This window comes from Pan paniscus, chromosome 17 (genome assembly GCF_029289425.2).
Source record: "Pan paniscus chromosome 17, NHGRI_mPanPan1-v2.0_pri, whole genome shotgun sequence".
Lineage (NCBI taxonomy): Eukaryota > Metazoa > Chordata > Mammalia > Primates > Hominidae > Pan > Pan paniscus.
This window is the reverse complement of record NC_073266.2, coordinates 84,026,461-84,046,882: the sequence shown is the minus strand read 5'-3', so window position 1 is coordinate 84,046,882 and position 20,422 is coordinate 84,026,461. Positions and strand designations below refer to the sequence as shown.

The 20,422-nt window shown below is 31.9% G+C and overlaps 1 protein-coding gene across 6 annotated transcripts in view; it reads left to right on the top strand.

Moving 5' to 3' along the window:
• Nucleotides 1-20,422, top strand: part of CDH19 (cadherin 19) — a 102,345-nt gene that overhangs the window by 60,817 nt on the left and 21,106 nt on the right. For all 6 annotated transcript variants that reach the window (XR_004667625.3, XM_034943966.4, XM_034943965.3 and 3 more), the window contains exons 8-9: nt 7,674-7,795; nt 12,759-12,880. Coding sequence is in view for 5 of the 6 variants with exons in the window: in XM_034943966.4 (XP_034799857.1) it covers nt 7,674-7,795; nt 12,759-12,880 (244 nt within the window). In the remaining variant the exon portion in view is untranslated. The remainder of the gene's footprint in view (nt 1-7,673; nt 7,796-12,758; nt 12,881-20,422) is intronic.

Sequence of the window (20,422 nt, the reverse complement as noted above, 5' to 3'; positions counted from 1 at the left end):
ATGCTCCTATGACAATCTAATGCTGCCGTGGATATGAGAAGAGGCGGAGCTCAGACAGTAAGGCTGGCTCGCCTGCCCTCACCTACAGGCCATGGACAGGTTCATGGCCTGCTGTTCATGGCCTTGGGGGTTGGGAACCTGTGTTTTACAGGATACCACTTAAAGGAGTTCAAAGGGTTAGAAATCTATTCCTGTATTACAATTAAACAGATATTTGCCATCTATTAAAATAGTCTGTTATTTTCAGTTACTATGTTATAATTTATTTTGCTTTTGTTTTATATTTTGTTTATTTGTTTGTTTCAGTAGTTGAGGTATAGTCTGGTTGGGCATAAAAAACCAAAGCTTGTTACGTAATGATTTCTCCAACACCTTTCCTTACTCACCTATTTTCCAGAAACCTTCATATATTAATTAAAATGCTAGCTGCTCCTTGGCTCTGTGAAGGTCTTGCAGTAGCTCAATGAAAAAGCTCAATTTAATTTTTGATACCAAGAAATGTTCCCACTTTTCCATTATAGTTCCAGTTCATAAAATGTTGCCTTCTGATACGCATATATAGTTCTTAATTAGTCATAGACATTTTAGTGATTGTATAAGTGCATATCAATTATTTACTTTAAAAAATGTATCTGTATACCTATTCATTGTTCTTCAGGGAACACTAAATAATATGGAATGTTTAAAAATGCTTTGATGATTAAGATATTCATATGTTATCATTTATAGTAATAAAGTTTTGAAAACTGTTAATTTTAGGAGTACAAGTGAGTAAATTATAATTCATGATGCTTGTGATGCATAGGTAATACCACTGCATACATTTTAAAGCACAATAATACACAGTGAAGAATTGCATGCTTACTACATGTGAAAATGCTACATATATATGAAGAAAAACCTAAGGTGCAATAAAATATTAAGAGGTTTTGTATTTTATAGTATCACCATTGGTGTCTACTTACTTCAATCTGAAAATATTTTAGCTAATGACTTCCACCTTTATACTGGCAATTATTACTTTTTAAAATAACTTGTATCCATCAAAAAACACGTTTTAATGATTTGACAGATGTTCTTTCATTTAAAAGTGTCTTTTAAATAATATTGCTTTTCATACATATGTTAGGATCACTGAGGATACAGCAGTTTTTGTTGTTGATATTGTTGATTTTTTTCATATGATATAGCTTGATTTAACAAACATTCAAAATACATCATAAAAACAAAATCGGTTGCTTATGAAAATACCCACTTCAGCACATTTCAGGAGGCTTCTTTTTGGTTTTCTTTATTTATCTCTTTTTTCTTTGTAAGCAAAAGATCCCCAAAATATTTGAACATAAAATGCAAAATGATTTCAATTTGAGTTTTAATTTGATAATATCTCTTCTTTAATACTCACTGCATGGTAAGAGCTATGAAAACCAGAAAAAATATTAGGATATTGTATTTTAGCCTTAGGGATGTCTCATTGTTGTGGGAGAAACACTAACACATATTAAACATAGTAAATTAGCCCCAATTCATTAAACTCATATTAGTTTTTCCTACTAAGTAAGAATCACCTGCTGTTTCTGTAAAGCATGGAAATTCCCAAACTCAGTTTCATCACGTCTTGGGTGGGATAAATAAACTGGTGTAACAAAATATTCTTGCTTTAGTTGAGGTCATAAAAGCTTGAGGAGCAAGATCTACCTTTATATGAATTATAATAACAAACTACATGTCAATTTTTTAAAAATGGGGCACAGAAATAATGGAAAAATTTAATATTTAGACTTGAAAGTGAGATGATAGAATTGTTTTAAGGAGCCTTGTATGGTAAAAATTAGAGGAGCCCAAACAATCTGTAATAAAATTACTACCATAAAATTATTAAGAACTTCATAAGAAATTATTCTTAAAATTTTTATTTTATCACTAAGGCTATGTATTATTTCAGAAGTCTAAATGTTTACGTCCCTCAAAATTCATATTTGAAATCTGAAATGCCAGTGAAATGGTATTACAAGGTGGGTCCCATTTTGAAATCCTAAATCTCAATGAAATGGTATTAGGTGGGTATGAGAAGGTGGGTCTTATAAGGAATCAAGTGACACAGGTGGAGCCCTAATGAATGGGATTAGTGCCCTTAAAATGGAACCCAGATAGCTCTCTCAAGCCTCTCTCTGCCTGTAAGGACACAGAAGTCAGCAGTCTGCAACTGAAAGAGTGCTCTTGTCAGAAGCCAATCATGCTGGCATCATAATCTCATACTTCCAGCCTCTAGAAATGTGACAAATAAATATCAGTTGTCTATAAGCTGCCCAGTCTATGGTAATTTTTAATAGCTGTCTGTGATGACTAAGACAATTGCCTTATTTTTTGGACTTCAGATATAGGGATTACTCTTTTGGTATCAATGGGTATGATTTACTTTTTGGACGTTATTGAAGTTTCCTTTCAAATTAAGTCTAATGTCAAACTTTGAAATATTTTGTAAGTATGAGAAAGATGGTGTATTATTTCCTGTTAGAAAAAAAAAGAGCAAATAAAAAGCAAAGCAAGCAGGAAAAAAAGGAAATAAAAAGATTAGATCACAAGCAGTGAAACTGAAAGCAACGGAGTAATATAATGAAGCCAATAGCAGATTCTTTCAAAATATTGCTAAAGTTTATTAATCTCTATTGAGAAAGGCCAAGGGGCAAACAGAGAGAGAGAGAGAGAAGACAAAAATTGTTATTATCAGAAGTGAAAAAGGGAGCACACATATTGATCCCACAGACATTAAAAAGATTATAGGGACTACTTTGAACAATGCTATGCCTATACATTTAAAGGAAGTTCTTGAGAGAATCCAAAGATATTAAAAGATAAATAAACTTAGCATACACACACACACACACACACGTATACATTTACAACCAATCATATATGTACAACCTCATAACTATGTATACATACACATGCATACACACAAGCATATATATACCACCAAAAAGTCAGTTAAAAAGCTTCATAAAAAAAAGAGCAGTTCCAGTAAAAATTGATGCCACTGATACATCCTACCATACGTAACAAGCAAAGAAAACTACAGATCAATATCCCTCATAAACAAATATGAAAATTCTTTACACTAATAGTAATTTGAGCTATTTGTGAGAAGGAAAGTATATCCTTATCAACTGGAGTGCACCCAGGAATGCAAGGATGTGTCTATATATTAAAATATTTTCATATAAACCACCATATTGACAGATTAAAAAAGAAAAGCCATATAACATCTCAATAGACAAAAAACATTTGACAATATTCAAAATTAACTTATTATAAAAACTATCAACACAATCAGCACAAGATGAATAGAAGATTCTTAAACAGATACAGAGTATCTACAAAAGAATGCAGCTAATATTATACTTAATTATGGAATATTATGTGCTTTTTTCCTAAGATTGGAAACAAGGTAGGAATGTACTCTTTCACTAGTCCAAATCTATAATATTGGAAGTCCTGGCCATGCAGTAAGTGAGAAAAAGAAATAAAAACATACAAGCTGGAGAGAAATAATATAGTTTTCTTTATTTGCAGATGACTTGATTATTGCCTAGATAATTCCATGAAATTCACAAAAATGCCCAGTAATAAGTGAGTTTATCAAGGCAGAAAGATACAAGATTATTATAAATTAAACTTATATTGACCGCAACACCCAGCAATCCCTCTTCCAAGCGTTTACCCAGGAATAAAGGAAACTTTGTGTTTTGGGTAGAGTTGTGTCCCAAAGAGACATGTTGAGTCCTAACATCCAGTACACCCGAATGTGGCCTTGTTAAGAAATAGAGTAATTCTGGAGGTAACTAGTTAAGATAAGGTCATACCTGAGCAGGTATGTTTTTAATCCAAAATGGCTGGTGTCCTTATAAGAAGACAGACACTGGGAGAGGACTGCCATGTGACAACCGAAGCAGAGATCAGAGCGATGCGTCTACAAGCGGAAGACTAGCAAGGACTGCCGGAAATCACTGGAAGCTAGAAACAGGAAGGAAGGATTCACCCCTACAGGCTTCAAAGGAAGCATGACCCTGTTGATACTTTGATTTTAATAAATTTAATAGAGTTAATTTATCATTTTCAGCCACCCAGTTTGTGGTGTTTTGTTGCAGCAGGCCTAGAAAGTGTATTTATTTTGACATGAAAACCTGTATGCAAGCACTTATGGCAGCTTTATACATGATCTCCAATAACTGGAATTGACTCAAATATCCTTCAATAGGTGAGTGGATTAAAAAAATGAACAAACAAAAATAAACCCTCTGGTACCTAAACTAAAAAGATATGACAAAGGAAAGGAGGGTGATAAAATTGTTCTGTGTCATTACGTGAAGGCGGACACATGACTATTCTTTTGTCCAAGTTCAGAGAATTCACCAAGATATAGATGAAAATACTAATTAGTGTAAACTCTGGAAAAAAATCAAATAGGACTTTGGAGATATCCCCAAAATTGAAGGCAAACTATTGCAAATGTACTTTATTATATTATAGACAAATAACATAATCAAAAGGAGAGGAATTAGGAAAATACAACCTAAGTAATTTTGGAAGAGAGTATTTCAATTCTAAATCTAGAGAAAAAAATAGCTGTTCAGAAGAAATGTACTCTACATACTGAATATATTTTTTACATGGATACTATTTAGGGATTGCAGTGTTACTCTACATGTATATTGGGATTGAACACATAAGTAAATATGCTGTAGATAGTAAGACTAAGATGCATTATTGTCAAAAGAAATGATTACAAATAAAAAATGAGAAAAGTTACATGAAGGTGTCACACTGGATTGAAATCTGAGGTATGATGCACGAATGCTTTCTTAATATATATACAGACAGAAGGAATTACATGGAAATAAATATAGATGTGTTTGTACGCATGGGTATACATACATATATTTCCTGCTGATGTCTGCTCGAAGGACCTAAAAACAATGAAACTCAAGAAGCAATGGGAACTCTTAATACCTAGATCTTGCTTTCTAATACTACTCTCCAATCAAAGATGCTGCAACTCATCTGATAACTGGAATCCAGAGCTGTTGTAAGGAAACGACAAGATCATCCTGGAGCATCTTGTGGTTCCAGAAAGAACATATTAAAAAATGTTAACATTATTCCTCTATGGATACTGAAAATTAGTGGATAAATGTTTGAGAAACCAGAACATTTTAAAATAGTTTCCTGAGATCCTTATGAATTACAGAAGAAAAAAATAGCAATTTTACCCCAGAGAAATGGGGTCGTCATCACCTATTCCAGTTCTCAATGTTAATATCACCATTCATGAGATATGATGAACATCATGTTCCCCTGATATGATAGCCTAAGAAAGTATATCATGTCTGTGTTATTCCTGCCAAAAATATGTAACCTTAGTCTAATCATGAGAAAGCATCAGACAAACCCAAATTGAGAGACGCTCTTTAAAATAATTGACCAATACTCTTCAATAGCATCAAGGTCTTGAGAGACAAGAACATTGAGGAATTGTGGAGGAGACTAAGGACGCAGGAAAATGAAAGGCCGTATTGGATTCTACATTGGATTGTAAAAGAAGAATATGAGTGGAAAAAAACAGTGAAATCCAACTATAGTTTGTAGTTTGATTAATTAAATTATAGCGATTAATTTATTAAACAGATTGAAGTTTTATATAAGATTTTAACATTAGAAAAAGCTGAGTGAAGAGCATGTAGAAATGCTGTGTGCTGTTTTTGCAACATTTCTGTAAGTCCAAAATTATTGTAAAATGTTTTTAATTGGATTAGTGGGAAAATTCCAAATTTTAAATTTTGCTGAGGTCATGATGGTACATATCTAAATAAGTCAGCTGTTTACATATTTATGAATTTTATGATGTTTGTCTCCCTAGTTTAAAAATGGGAAAAATATATATATGTATTTTACATATATGTAAAATTTAACTAAAACTTACCTCAAAGCCAAACAAATTTTGTCCAGTGAAGGTGGAGTGGGGGAAAAGAAAACTTACATAACGAGAATTTGTGGTTCTAAAAGGGGTTAAGAAAAATGATACATAGTACACATCACTGCTTATATCACATCCTAGAGGGGCTACATATATTTTTATTTCTGTTTTAATTAATTAATGGGAACTGAACCAATTTATTGTTCATGTGGCTCTTCTTCCTAAATTCTAACAGATGTGAATTAAACTACTAAAGACTATAACATCCTATCAAACTTTAAATGGGCTTTATGTGCAATGACATTTTACAGAAATAGGATTAGATGTTTAATTCAAAATAACAACTGTTAAAACACTGTATAATTTTTCCAACAATTCTATTATGTGTGAAAGGCAACCACTTGGGGATATTTAGGGAAAATACTTATAAATATTTTAAATGGAGTACAGTTAAAACTGAACTCCCCTAAAGCTTAATTCATCGTGATTTCTGTTGAATCCTTATCTGAATACCAAGCTACAAAGTAGTATAATGTTTTTGGAAATACTTGAACTCAAAATTAAAATATTCTCATCTTTGCCGTATAATTATGGTAAACTTCCTTGATATCTCATCAAAGTCTTCAGGAATATACATGCAATGAGAAGCCATTATTGAACCCTAGTTATTATTACTCTTTAATTTTTATTATTAATTGTTTCCACATAGATGAGACATGCTGAGTATTTCGAAGTCTTCTTTCATTGTGGAGGTGGAGATCATTTTTCAGTTCTTTTTTTTCCTTGGGAGAAATTTGTAACTTGGCTTTCTTCCATGCACAATATAAAAGCACATTAGAACTACTGTATTTTACTTTTGTTTTATATGTGTGTATATATATAAAACATATATATTATATGTAAAAATATATAATGTAAAATAAATACATGTGATGTAATATATCACATACATATATACATACATATATTGTATGTAATATATAATAAAACATATGTATCATATATTACATATATATGCATAAAACATGTATTATGTATTACATATATTCTATATGTAATATAGAATAAAGCATATATGTATTAAATATTACAAATATGTTATATATGTAATAAAATATGTAATGTGTTATAAAATGTAAAATATATATCATATATAATGTATTATATATATGTTTATATATATATATAAAAAATATTTTGGATTCCTGATTCCAGATTCCAGATTTCAGAAGTCTTTCAGGTTTCCCAAAAGAATTAAAATTCTATCTACTATATAGACTTTACTTTTTATCAAATTTACTTTTTAAACAAACAAAAACATTTGTTAAATATCAAGCCAAGTAGTTGTAGTAAAATGAACAGATTCGCAAGCAACACCTGTGACACAGGAAAGAGATCAATACTCGTCTAGGCTGAAGATATATTTTAATTTATTTGATAGGAAAAAAAGATTCACGATCATTAATTTTAGATTTAGCATCCATCAATTTAAATCTAAAGTCATGTTACGTCTTTTTTTCTATCTCCACTGAGTTGAATCTTAAATACAGGAATATACTGTTTTAAAAGTTATCCGGTATTATATATTGGCTATGTAGAGCATGCATTGAATAAGATGTCTTATTGCTTAAAGAGTATTATCTAACACTGTTATGCAGATAGAATAAAAACATTAAGGTATACTTTCCTTTTGGTTCAGGTATTCTATTACCAGGAGCGAAGTGTTCAATATCGATGATAATGGTACAATCACTACAAGTAACTCACTGGATCGTGAAATCAGTGCTTGGTACAACCTAAGTATTACAGCCACAGAAAAATGTAAGTACTCATTTGAAATCCAATACAGTTGTTTGCCATATTTTATAAATAATTACAAATTTCTATACATGGGGATGAGGCTACTTTAAAATGTTGTTGGAATTATTTAAATGACATTCAATGTAAATGTGTGTACTTGTGTATTTTATTAGTTTTTATTTATATGCTTACCACTAAATACCTTCTAAACTATTTTCTAATTATAACAGTAAATAATTTTTCATACAAGAATAAATTGAGGAAACAACAAAATATAAATGAAATTCACCTGAAATTCTGCTTGTTTATTTGGGTGGATGATTTCGTTTTCGGGTTGTAAATTATTCTGATTTACCACTTGGATATTGTCCTTAAAATCATGAATCCGTTATTCATACAATTATATTTATTAAAGCTTAAAGAAATAAATATAACACAATATAAAATATCAAAGTCATTTCCATTACTTAGTCAATAGATTTAGAATTGTAAAGTATTAAAATTACAAATATAAAATATTCTCAGATGCATCTTTTCTTATAGCTGATTTTACATAGAATTTTAATAATCGTGTTTCCTTTCTTCACTCTTTGTTGAGGCAGGGAGTGGAAGGCATCTCCGCATATTATTTGCGATACAATGAACAGTTCTATGGAAACACTGTAGGAGAGCTTGAATCTGGGTTTTCAAGGTTCCATTTAACTAAACCATAAAAGGAGGCAAATGTTACAATGGAATAAATGCCCGCTGTAACAGAGGAAATGTCAAGGCTTCTCGTGTCAGAAAATGCAAAGATGTTTATTTTAAATGCAGCTTTTATTCATTGTGTATTTCTGAGAACAATTTTTTTTTTTTCATTTTAAGGAAAAACTTGTTGGAACAAGCTTTTATAACACTGGATAACAAATTTTCATTTTTTTTCTTTCTCTAACATTTTAAAAAATTCTACATCATTAAGCCCATTTTAGATCTATTTGGGGAAAATATGTGTAACTGCCATTTTTTTTACTACTGTGAAATCAATACTGAACCAAAAATAATTAGGCTTGACCATTTAAGCTTCATTAGCAATATAAACAAACCACCTACTGGTGGAAAACAGGGCGTTACGTAAAACTGTTTTAAAAATCATCTAGCTGCATTTGCTAACTACCTTGAAAAGCTTTCACCATAGCAATTATACTGATTATAGGAAAGAGATGTTCCATTTTAACATTTTTTTTTTCCAGCGAATGAAGTTCGTTGTGCTTAGTCTCTTTTCTGGAAAGCTTCCCAAATTAAGCACAATGCTATTTATCAGTATGCTAGCTAAGTGAATAAAACTACTAACTATTTTAAGGTGAAGCTGTGAAGTTTTATATACATTTTGTAGAGTAATACCAAAGGTTTAATTTAACTTAATTTCAAGCAAAGTTTAGGAACACAAAGATAAAAACATTATGAATTTCTTATTAATTTTCTGTCAGTTTATTCACAACTGAATTACGTTATACAATTTATTTAAGCAAAAAGATATTCTGTGATGATGTATGTGCTAAAACCATAACAAATACGAACCTTAATTTTCTGGTTAATTTCTTCTTGAAATCTTAGGAATACCTTTTTATTTTTAAATGTTCCATTAATTTATTTTCATCCTAAATGTCACACAATGGAGAAAAGTCTCAAAAAGATAAATACTAATAGTTGCTGTATTTCTTAAAGGCCATGGATGTGTGTGTGTGTGTGTGTGTGTGTGTAATAAATCATAGAAATTTTAATTTTTAGTTAATTGAAAATTACAATTTCTATCTTAATTGTAACTGTTATTGTTGGGAAAATTCAATTATAAGCAAAATCTCATCCCAGCCCAGAAAACCTCTCCTCAAAGGTAGAACAGAGAGAAAAATTTTATTACTGGAAAGCATTAAAACACAATGTGATATGCATCATAGGAAATCTGAGAGATTGCCAAAATGGAAAGAAATCTCACCTTTTTATGTAGTCAAGCAGGTGCAATCCATTATATACATGTTCTCAAATGAAATGTTGTCTAGATATTCAAGTATGAGGACTTAGCACTATTTGTCACATAGAATTCATTCTATATTCACTGGGTAGTTGGAGTGACCGCCTGTATTTGCTAAGTGGTTTTATCCAAAGGACAACTTAACTTTTCATGTCTTTATAACAAGAGGTAGTTCTACAACTTAGAACAAGATCGTTGCTAAAATGAGTCTCCTATCCTTCCCCACATCTAGGATATAGGGATGCTGTATTCCTTGAAGATTACATTTCAAAGAGATGGTCACCATTACTTGATAAATACAATCCTGGATCCTAAAGCTTCCAAGAAACTTGTTGAACTTTTGAAAGATTTCCATACACTTCAAAGGGACAAAGAAAAAACTTACATAAAAGCTTTTTTTTCCCCCTCTCTCTCTCTTTCTGTGTGTGTGTGTGTGTGTGTGTGTGTGAGTGTATGAATGCTCTGAGAAAAGGAAGGAAAGAAAAAATATTTTCCCTTGCTTTCAACAAGTACAAGGCCTCTAATTTTTAATTTGTTTTGTTCTTTCAAATTATCATTGCAAATAGTACATATATTTTAAATAAAAACACTAAGACAAACTAAAGAATCCCACCCCTATACCCTTTAATTGTATGCACCTTTCCTATAGCTTTCTTTTTTTTTTTATGAAAAAGAGAGGCCCTGTATGATGACTTAAGCCTGTAATTCCAGCACTTTAGGAGGCCAAGGTGGGTGGATAACCTGGGGTCAGGAGTTTGTGATCACCGTTGCCAACATGGCAAAAGCCTGTCTCTACTAAAAATACGAAAATTAGCCAGTCCTGGTGGCATGTGCCTGTAGTTTCAGCTACTAGGGAGGCTGAGGCAGGAGAATCGCTTGACCCTAGGAGGTGGAGGTTGCAGTGAGCTGGGATCCTGCCACTGCACTACAGCCTGAGAGAGAGAAAGATTAAAAACAATAAACCTACACAATGTAATAGCTGCAACTTACTTTTTTCAGTTCACAAAATACATGTCTGGTTAGTAGATACAACAAAACAATAATCTTTAACATTCATTGTTCAGTTATGTACTAAGTACTCTTAATTGCCTTATGTATATTAACCAATTTGTGTAATTGCTTCATGTAATTTATGCAATTGCTTTATGTATATGTTTAATCTTAACAACAACCCTATAAGGCAGGTACTACCATCACACCCATTTTTCAGAATGCCAACTGAGGCATTCTGGTTAAGTATTTTTCTCAAATTGAGAAACAAGATTCAAACTCAAGTCATCCAGTTTTAGAGCTCACAATAAAAATGTGTTACATTGACTCTTTTATCTGAGTCAGGGTTTCACTCTGTAGCCCAGGCTGGAGTGCAGTAGCCCGATCACAGCTCACTGCTGCCACAACCTCCTGCTCAAGCGATTCTCCCACCTCAGCCTCCCAAGTAGCTGAGACTACAATGTACACTACCACACTCAGCTAATTTTTTTGGATTTTTAGTAGAGACGAGGTCTCACTATATTGCTCAGGCTGCTCTCAAACTCCTGAGTTCAAGTTATCCTCCTGCCTTGGCCTTCCAAAGCACTGGGATTTAGAGGCGTGAGTTACCATGCTTGGCCAGACTCACACATTTTTAATAAATCCACATAATATCATAGGTCAGTTGTAATTTATTCTCCCCAATTCTTTTTTGTTGTACATTTGAGTCGTTTATATAATTTGGATGTACAAATAACTCTGGAATGTATTTAATCGGATCGTTTATTCAAATACTGATACCTTAGACTGTAGCTTAAGTTTAACAGATTGGGTCACAGATATGTGTAGTTTAAATTTCATTTTCCATTGCTAGAGTCGGTTTACATTGTTATTTTTCAGCACTCAGCTATCACTGGGTGCTGTTTTATCACATATGACAAAAATGGCATGGGCTAAACCATCATTCTTCTTACCTGTGGTGAGAGGCTGTGTGAACATTATGATAACGCGGTGTGTCTCCACTGCAGGCCATTTGGCTCCACACTTCTGCCCCCAATTTCAACCAGGGCACATTGACAATGTCTGAACACAGTTTGGATTGACACACTGGGATGGGAGGGATGCTGCAGACATTCGGGGAATAGAAGTCAGGGATGCCACTAAGCATCCTACAATGCACAGGAGAATCGCCCAAAACTAAGAATTATCCAGTCTAAAATATTAATAGTGACAGCAGTGAGAAAGTCTGCTATAAAATAAATCGAATTTTCTCTCCTGTGAATTCCTAGTTCATACTTTTTTCTGAAATGTCTTTTTTTATATCAATTTGAAGGATTTAAATGTTTTAACCACAATTTTCTCTCATTATGTTTTTTGGATTTCTTGCCTCACTTAGAAAATCTTCTCAATTCAATGTTTCTATAAAAACTTTATTTAGATTTTATTATAACTATTTTACTTTAAAATATATTTAGATTCTAATTATTTGTTTTTAAAAGCTACGCTCTGAATTTCAGTGGTTCACAGAATTTTTTTTGTTATAACACTGCAGCTGTAACCTTACACAAGTAATTTAACTGTAATTTCTGAAACTAAATGGTTTATCAATTTTTTATCAATAAAATTGGGGGGGATAATAATCCATATATTGATCAAAATTAAATGAGTTAATACAAAACTTTAAATGGTTCGTGGACTCTTGCAAGCTCTCCGTATATCCTTATTTTACTTTATCTTTTTACTGCTTTTTCTCATCACTTATTACAGCCCATGGCAAATACAATGCACTTAATAAATATTGCTTGGTTTGAATATATTGAGCATGGAATTTTTTTCTAGGATCTATTGTTGATAAGTAGGTGAATCATATAGATATCCTGTCCTCAGATTGCTTTTTTCAAGTAAAATAAAAATACACCACGTAGCCTCTAATGTAATTTTAATGATGTCTCTTCTAAAGACATATTAAAATATGTTAGATTTTTATTATATATATTCAAATTGCAGACAATATAGAACAGATCTCTTCGATCCCACTGTATGTGCAAGTTCTTAACATCAATGATCATGCTCCTGAGTTCTCTCAATACTATGAGACTTATGTTTGTGAAAATGCAGGCTCTGGTCAGGTAAGGACTCATTATAAATTACAAAGTCTAAACAATATATCATTGCTTCATAATATGAAATTTCTTCATATATTATACAATACTGTTATATAATAGATATCAACATCTTTAATATTCATATATTATAATTTATATAATTATTGTAATTCTAAAATATATTATATTCAATATATATACAAATTATATATATAAAATAAGCTTTATAATATGTAATAATTTTTGTTATGCATTCATCTTATTTTAAAACATCAAAAAATTAATTTTATTCTATTTATATTAATTACATGCTTTTATGTTGTGAGCTTTGTATAATAATATTTTATTTTAATTTTTAAAAGCATGCAAATTTCAAGTTTTCTACTTTCAAATTCCTAAAATGTTTTTAAAAATTTGCTAACGATAGTGATTCAGTAGTTTACTTTTATAGTATATTTATTATTCAGTAGTTCATTTATACTTTGGCAATACAATTAAAAAAATTAATTCTATAGGTTAGTCACATTTAAGTTTCTTTTTTTTTAATTCATCATGCAGTTAAAGGTAAAATGAGACATAAACATAAACATATGGAGGGAAAATACACCAGAATGTCTTTTCGTAGCGTTTAATTGCTATACCAGGTATAGCAACACAAATAAAACTGAGTTTTGTACAAATTACTAGATATGTAAACACTTATGAGAACATACTCATTTTGAAATACATTATCATTACTTCACAATTTATTTCACACACCTTCTTATCTGCTGCTCACTTTTTTATTTGTAAAATGTGAAACTTAGAATGTTATTTGTGTACTTCTAAGCTCTGGTACATAATAAACTAATATAATTATCAGGTTTCTTAGAGCACATAGAAGACTATCAAATACCATAAGCTATTTTTCTTTAAAAAATGTCCACTAATGTTCAAAAATTTTACAGTCTAGAGTTCATGATACTAAGTAGTTATACAGATACTATCAACTCAATTATTCTAAGTAGCTTTGAATTTATCAATAAAGCTAGTCAGGGACCATTTGGATTTTACAAAAGCAGAAATTGTATTTCTCTTTCAATAAATGTTAGTAACCAAAGTTATATTTGATCAATTTCCTACTATGCTGAGGAATACGCATATCTTAAGAAATAGGTACATCTTAACTGTTACTGATTATTAAACTGCAACATAGTGAAAATTGTCAATATTTCTTGAAATGACTGTGAATTTCATTAAGCTATGTGTATTTTTGAATGTGATTTCACTGGAAATACTGATCAAATCTTGCCTATAAATATTTTCCAAAATGTTTTTGAAAACAGTAATAGAATTGTTATAAATATACAAATGACTTAAAAAATTTAAAGCACTCATTTCTAATGGGTTAGAACCCAAGGATTTGGGAAAGTAAAATGTGGATATAAAAATTTCAGAGGCTCTCTATTGTGTTGCACTTTCCCTAGAACCAAAATTGAACTATTTTAGAAATGTATGGACGTACAGTATAGGGTAGAAGAGATCACAAAAACAGAATGAACATGAACTTGGACCCATGGCTCCTGCAGAAATTCAGCTTAGACATTTTTCTTCAAACGTGGTACTATAAGTAGATTATATATTTAGAAATTGGACATATCTAATGTTCTGAAGAATTTCAAACACATCTGATTACTTAGACACATTGACAAATATAATAAGCAACTTTTAAATAATAACATGTAAGTCTAATAAATGATACTTTAAATGTGGCACACCAGTTTTCTTAAAATACAAATAATTTTTGAAATGATGAATTTTATAATTTTCTAATAAATATATATTAAATTTACATATTAGATGTAACATATTTCTAGAATTATAAATAAAATTATGGTTTATATTTATTATAATATTTCATATTTCTAGTACTAGTATAGTAAATTATTTCATTCATTTCATGTACATACGAAGTGTACATATGAATGTATTTAGATTATCCATTTATTAGATAGCCTGTTTTAAGCCTAAAAAAAATAGGTTTAATTTACTGCATCTTCTATACACCTATTTCTGTAAATGTCCCATGTGGTAAGTATGTTAATTGGACAAAGTTCTGTTTTTTATATATGTGTGTGTATATATATATATACACACAGATAGATAGATAGATAGATAGATAGATAGATAGATAGATAGATAGATAGATGGAGCTTTGCTCTCGTTGCCCAGGCTGGAGTGAAGTGGCGTGATCTTGGCTCACTGCAACCTCCCTGTCTCGGGTTCAAGCGATTGATTCTCCTGTCTCAGCCTCCCAAGTAGTGGAGATGACAGGCGCACGCCACCACACCCGGCTAAATTTTTTTGGTATTTTTAGTAGAGATGGGTTTTTGCCATGTTCGGCAGGCTGCTCTCAAACTCCTGACCTCGTGGTATGCCTGCCTCGGACTCCCAAAGTGCTAAGATTACAGGCGTAAGCCACCACACCTGGCTGTTTCTGTTAAATATTTTCGTATTTTCCTCAATATATTACTAGATTTATGACAGCAGAGATCCTTGGTGATTTTATTCCATAGTTATATATGTATGCACATATAGTGATTATAATATGAAAAGTATTCAATTCATATGCTTTCAGAAAAATATATTTCACATGCAACCTGGAAAAACAATTTTGTATGTTTTGTAAATATGAAAAAATAAGCAAAAATGACAATACAAACCACATGGATATAATTCAAAATAGAATTACTAAGTAGTATTTGTTAGTTATACTAAAAAACTTAATATATATGTATACCTGAGTGCACCAATATATAATAGATATTTTAAAAATTTTATTTGTAATTCATTCAATATTTAAGCTTGCCATACAAATACATACATACACACACACACATATATATATATACATATTTATATATTCAGTAATAAAACTAATTCTTGGAAACTATCCCTGATTTTGAAGTTATCTTTATAACACTTATTCAAATATTACTGGACATGTATACTCAATGAAAATAGAAATGAAACTAAAAGATTGTGTGCCAGTCTCTTTTATATATTTTTCAAAGTTGATATAATACTTTGAGCAACACAATTTTAAAAAAGAAGAATGATGAAATAGTGAAGATTTATTTCATTATGTCATTCTTCACACAAACTTTCATTACACAATCTTTCAAATTACATATCTTTTAAATATATATGTGGAAAAAAACTTATGCACAATGATGAAATAATTCTTTGGATGATGATGTATCATGAAAATGTTTAAGACAAGTATCTTGATAATATTCAAGGCATTTAAAACCACCATGTTGCTAAGTTCCATAATGTATCCTAGATTTATAAAAGTGTCTACATACCCACATAGTCATTGAAGATATAATTTTTAAATTTGAAATAAGTTAATATTTGTTTATTCTTTGAAGTACCTCTATAACAACCACAAAAATGAAATACCATTATCTACAGACAGGTAGAACTGATCCAAAGGAAACTCAAATGCTAATGTTTATTGCAATGTACTGTAAAAGTATTATCAGTCTTAAACTCTACTGAGGAAGAGAAATATCTATTGGGTGCAATGGCATAGAGTTTTCTTGTGCCCTGCTTAAAGTATAAATGTAAAGCTTTATGGAAAAAGCTATGAAATAAAATACTTTTTATAAATGTACATATATGTATACTATGCTTAAAAAGTTTAGGTAACTTAGGGCACTTTCTCAACGTCATATAATGTAGCAATAGGTAAGCCAGAATTAAAATTTACGTCTGTCTCCAAGAATGACAGTGATTTTTACCCCATATTCCATGCTAATCATAAAGACTAGCTCTCTGTAGATTATGCACACAATTAAAAATATGAAAAACAAGTTTTTCTGTTTCTCTATTCAGAAAGAATGCTATTTATGATTTTAAGGGCAAAAATAAAAGGAAGGTCAATTTGACTGATTCCAAACTCCTTCCTGGGATATGCACTCTTCAAACTCAAAATAAGGAACATTGGTCAGCCCTATTTTACAATTTCCCTTAAGGAGAGTGTCACACATCATGAAATAATTATTTTGGGACATGCAGATGTCACTGTCAAATTCTGGAAGTCTGTCTCAGTCCTATAAGCATCTGAAAGAATGATATAAGGCTACCTATCATGTTCCTCCATTTAAATCCAAGGAGAAGCCAACAATTTCCTCTCACCCTGCTGTATACATGATAGTTTACAAATTGAAATCAGTGGACACATGGTTTGAGGGCTGTCAATGTATATAACATTATAGTAGATACTTTCTCATATATTAAGATGCCTTGTTTTAATAATCCAGGAATTATGGCTATCACAAGCACAAGACTGTTGTGTTTCCTCCAATGTTGATCATAGAGTCAGACTGACTTGGGTTGAGATTTCTGATTTGAAATTCACTGGGTAGGTTTTTGTTAATACAATTAAAACCAAACACCTAACATTAATATATGCCTCCCAAAGTGCCACTAAAAACTTTTTAAAGTGCTGTTAATCTCTTCCTCCTTCCTAGAAGTGAAATATTAATGTATGAACACTAAAACCAATGAAGCAATCTCTAAAAAAAAATGCTTTCAAAGTTAATAAGGCATAGCTCATGTAACTGAAATGGTGTACATATGAACCATAATTATTTTAATGCAATATCTATGTATAAGTAGTTTTTTAAAATTATTACAATGGTAGTAAAAGTTATTTGATTAGGTTCACCATAATCTTAACAATAATATTAAGTGGTGCTGATAAGGAAACTCTGAAGAGCATTCTATTTAGAAGTAAATAGAGAAAATGTTTAAACATAAGGAACAGTTAATCACCAAAAGAAGGAAATGTCTACACCATTAGGACACAAATTGTTAAATATATGTGTCAGATAAATTAAATAATGTAAATTCTGGATTAAGGCAAGAGAAAATCCAGAACCAGTATATACTTTCTTAGGTTTCAAGCAGGGAACTTGGTGGCACAAACGAAATGGAAAAACACTTTGACAGCTCTCCACCTTAGAATGAGAAAATGATAGTAAAGAGAAAGGTGGCAGCTTCTTTGATATAATCTCAGCCTGAGATCCCTGAAAGGAAATTGCTAAAAAATAAAATTGGGGCAGAATAAAACATGAAGGACACACAATTTAGAGAATGTTGGTAAGAAATAAAAAGCTTCATTATACCAGAAACTAAAAGAAGAGTATGTGCGTAGGGTGATAGACTCAGCATGGATTTGTTTGTATTAAGAAACCCAAAACGAAGTTCACTGTTTCCACTTCCCTAGAGTACTCTTTATTTTTATTTTTTAAAATATTTTAATTTAAAAAATACAGATAGTACATATTTATGGTGCATGATGATGTTTATGTATATATATACACAAACATACACGCATACATTATGAAATGGCTAAATCAAGTTAATCAACATATGCATTACCTACATACTTGTTTTTTGTGGAGGGAACACTTAAAATCTACTCTCAGAAATTTTGAAGTATACAATATGTTGTTATTAACCATAGTCAATTGTTATTAACTATATACAATCGAACTCTTAAACTTATTTTTCTTGTCTAACTGAAACTTTGTATTCTTTGTCCACACTACTCTTTAGAAAGGACCAGGCTTCTTCAAAGTTCCAAAGCAGCGCACAATAATTGTTTTAAAAAATATTTACAGGTGTCCATGCATGTGTGCACACACACACGCACAAGTTAGGAAAAAAATAAAAATAAAAAAATAAGCTATCTACATCACAAAAGGAATCATAAAAAGGACAAAGAATGTTTAGAAAAATAGATCCTCACACATTCATGTCAGTTTCTGTGTACTTTAGACAACATGTTAGTCTTTGATTGCTTACATGGTTTCTGGTACAGCAATATGTTCTGGGCTCTGCCACTGATCAATTTAATGCTTCGTGGTGCACATTCATGCCTCAATACCTGCTTAACAAGGTCCTGCGCTGTGCACAGGAATTGCGCCCCCCAACCCCCCGCCCCCACCCCCCGGAGAGCTTTTCTCCTTTACGGTGAGTGCAAGGTTGAGCCTTGTCAGTAGAGGGCTATGGATGAACATTGCAGGAGAAGACTTCTCTTCCTAGATCCAGTACGTGGCATGTTTGCTTTTCCCTTTGTCATACTGCATGGTCAGCTCTCTGGACGTGTGGGGATTTGTGTGGTGCTTTGCCCCAGACACACATACAGACCCTAATGTACCAAATGTACAGGCACTTGGCAACCAGCAACTGCAGCCTGGGCTCATGACAACTGCCTTGAGACCGCCCCCCCGCCCCCCGCACCCCGCCCCCCGCACCCCGCACCGAGTGTAACACTGTGCTCCAGACCTGGCAACGCAGTGCGCGCCAAGTCCTGCATATTTATCCTCCAGCCCATTGGTACCCTGGAGGGTTGTTTCTTCTTTCCTGAAGAATGTGGGTTAGAATGTGAACCCAGGCAACCTGTGAACATCTTCCATAGGGTATGCTGCAGCTGCACCTCCTCCAAGGAGGGCTGAAGCTGGTCCCAGGGAGAAGGCTTTCCGCCCACGCTTGTCTGTCCTCTGATATTTTCTCAGAGCGTCAGGATACCCTTTAGAGTTCTCCTTACATCTTTATGATTGCTCTGATATTATAGCTTAGAATTCTATTAGAATTCCTCGTTTCAAATGATCATGTGGTTTTGTCCCTCTGTTGGACCCAGGCTGATACCGAGCCAGGCCTTTCACATTTCCTGTCCTAGATATGGAATCAGTCATTTCCCAAGATTCTGTGATCTGTTAGTGAGGAATTGCAGAAAATACAGATGGAATTGTCAGTAAATAAAATTGGAAAACCTGTCCAATTAATTCCTACGCTTTCTCTTTCATTTTTAATAATGATAAAGACAGTATTAAAACTTCATCTCTTTTTTTGTGACTTTTATTTTTTTCAACTATTTTTAATTAGTATAAATATTTATAAATTAATGTTTTAGGAAAAGGTATCAATTTTTCAGAGGGTTTTTAAAATTTTAACTATTAAAAATAATTTATAGGTAAACATTATTTCTATCAAATTGCTACAGACAATCTTACATATAGTTCAACATTAGTTTCCAGATATCCCTATAGAAAGTTGTTAAATAATTTTTTAAGGCCAAAATATTTTAAATGTCTAATAAATACATAAATCCTAGGAATAGCACAGAACTCTTTAAGCTTAAATGTGTTCGAATTAATATGAAACATATTAAAAAGTAACTATACCAAAAAGAAGAAAAAATATATATAATAAAATATATTATATTTAAAAGAAAAAGGATAAAAAATCAAATTGCATAAAAAATGTTTGAAAGCTGTGTAAAACATTAATAATCGTTTCTATTACAAATAACTGGCCAGGCACGGTGGCTCACACCTGTTATCCCAACACTTGGGGAGGCCAAGGCAGGTGGATCACCTTAGGTCAGGGGTTCGAAACCAGCTTGGCCAACATGGCGCAACCCCGTCTCTACTAAAAATACGAAATTAGCCGGGCGTGGTGGCGAATGCTTGTAAACCCAGCTGCGTGGGAGGCTGAGGCAGGAGAATCACT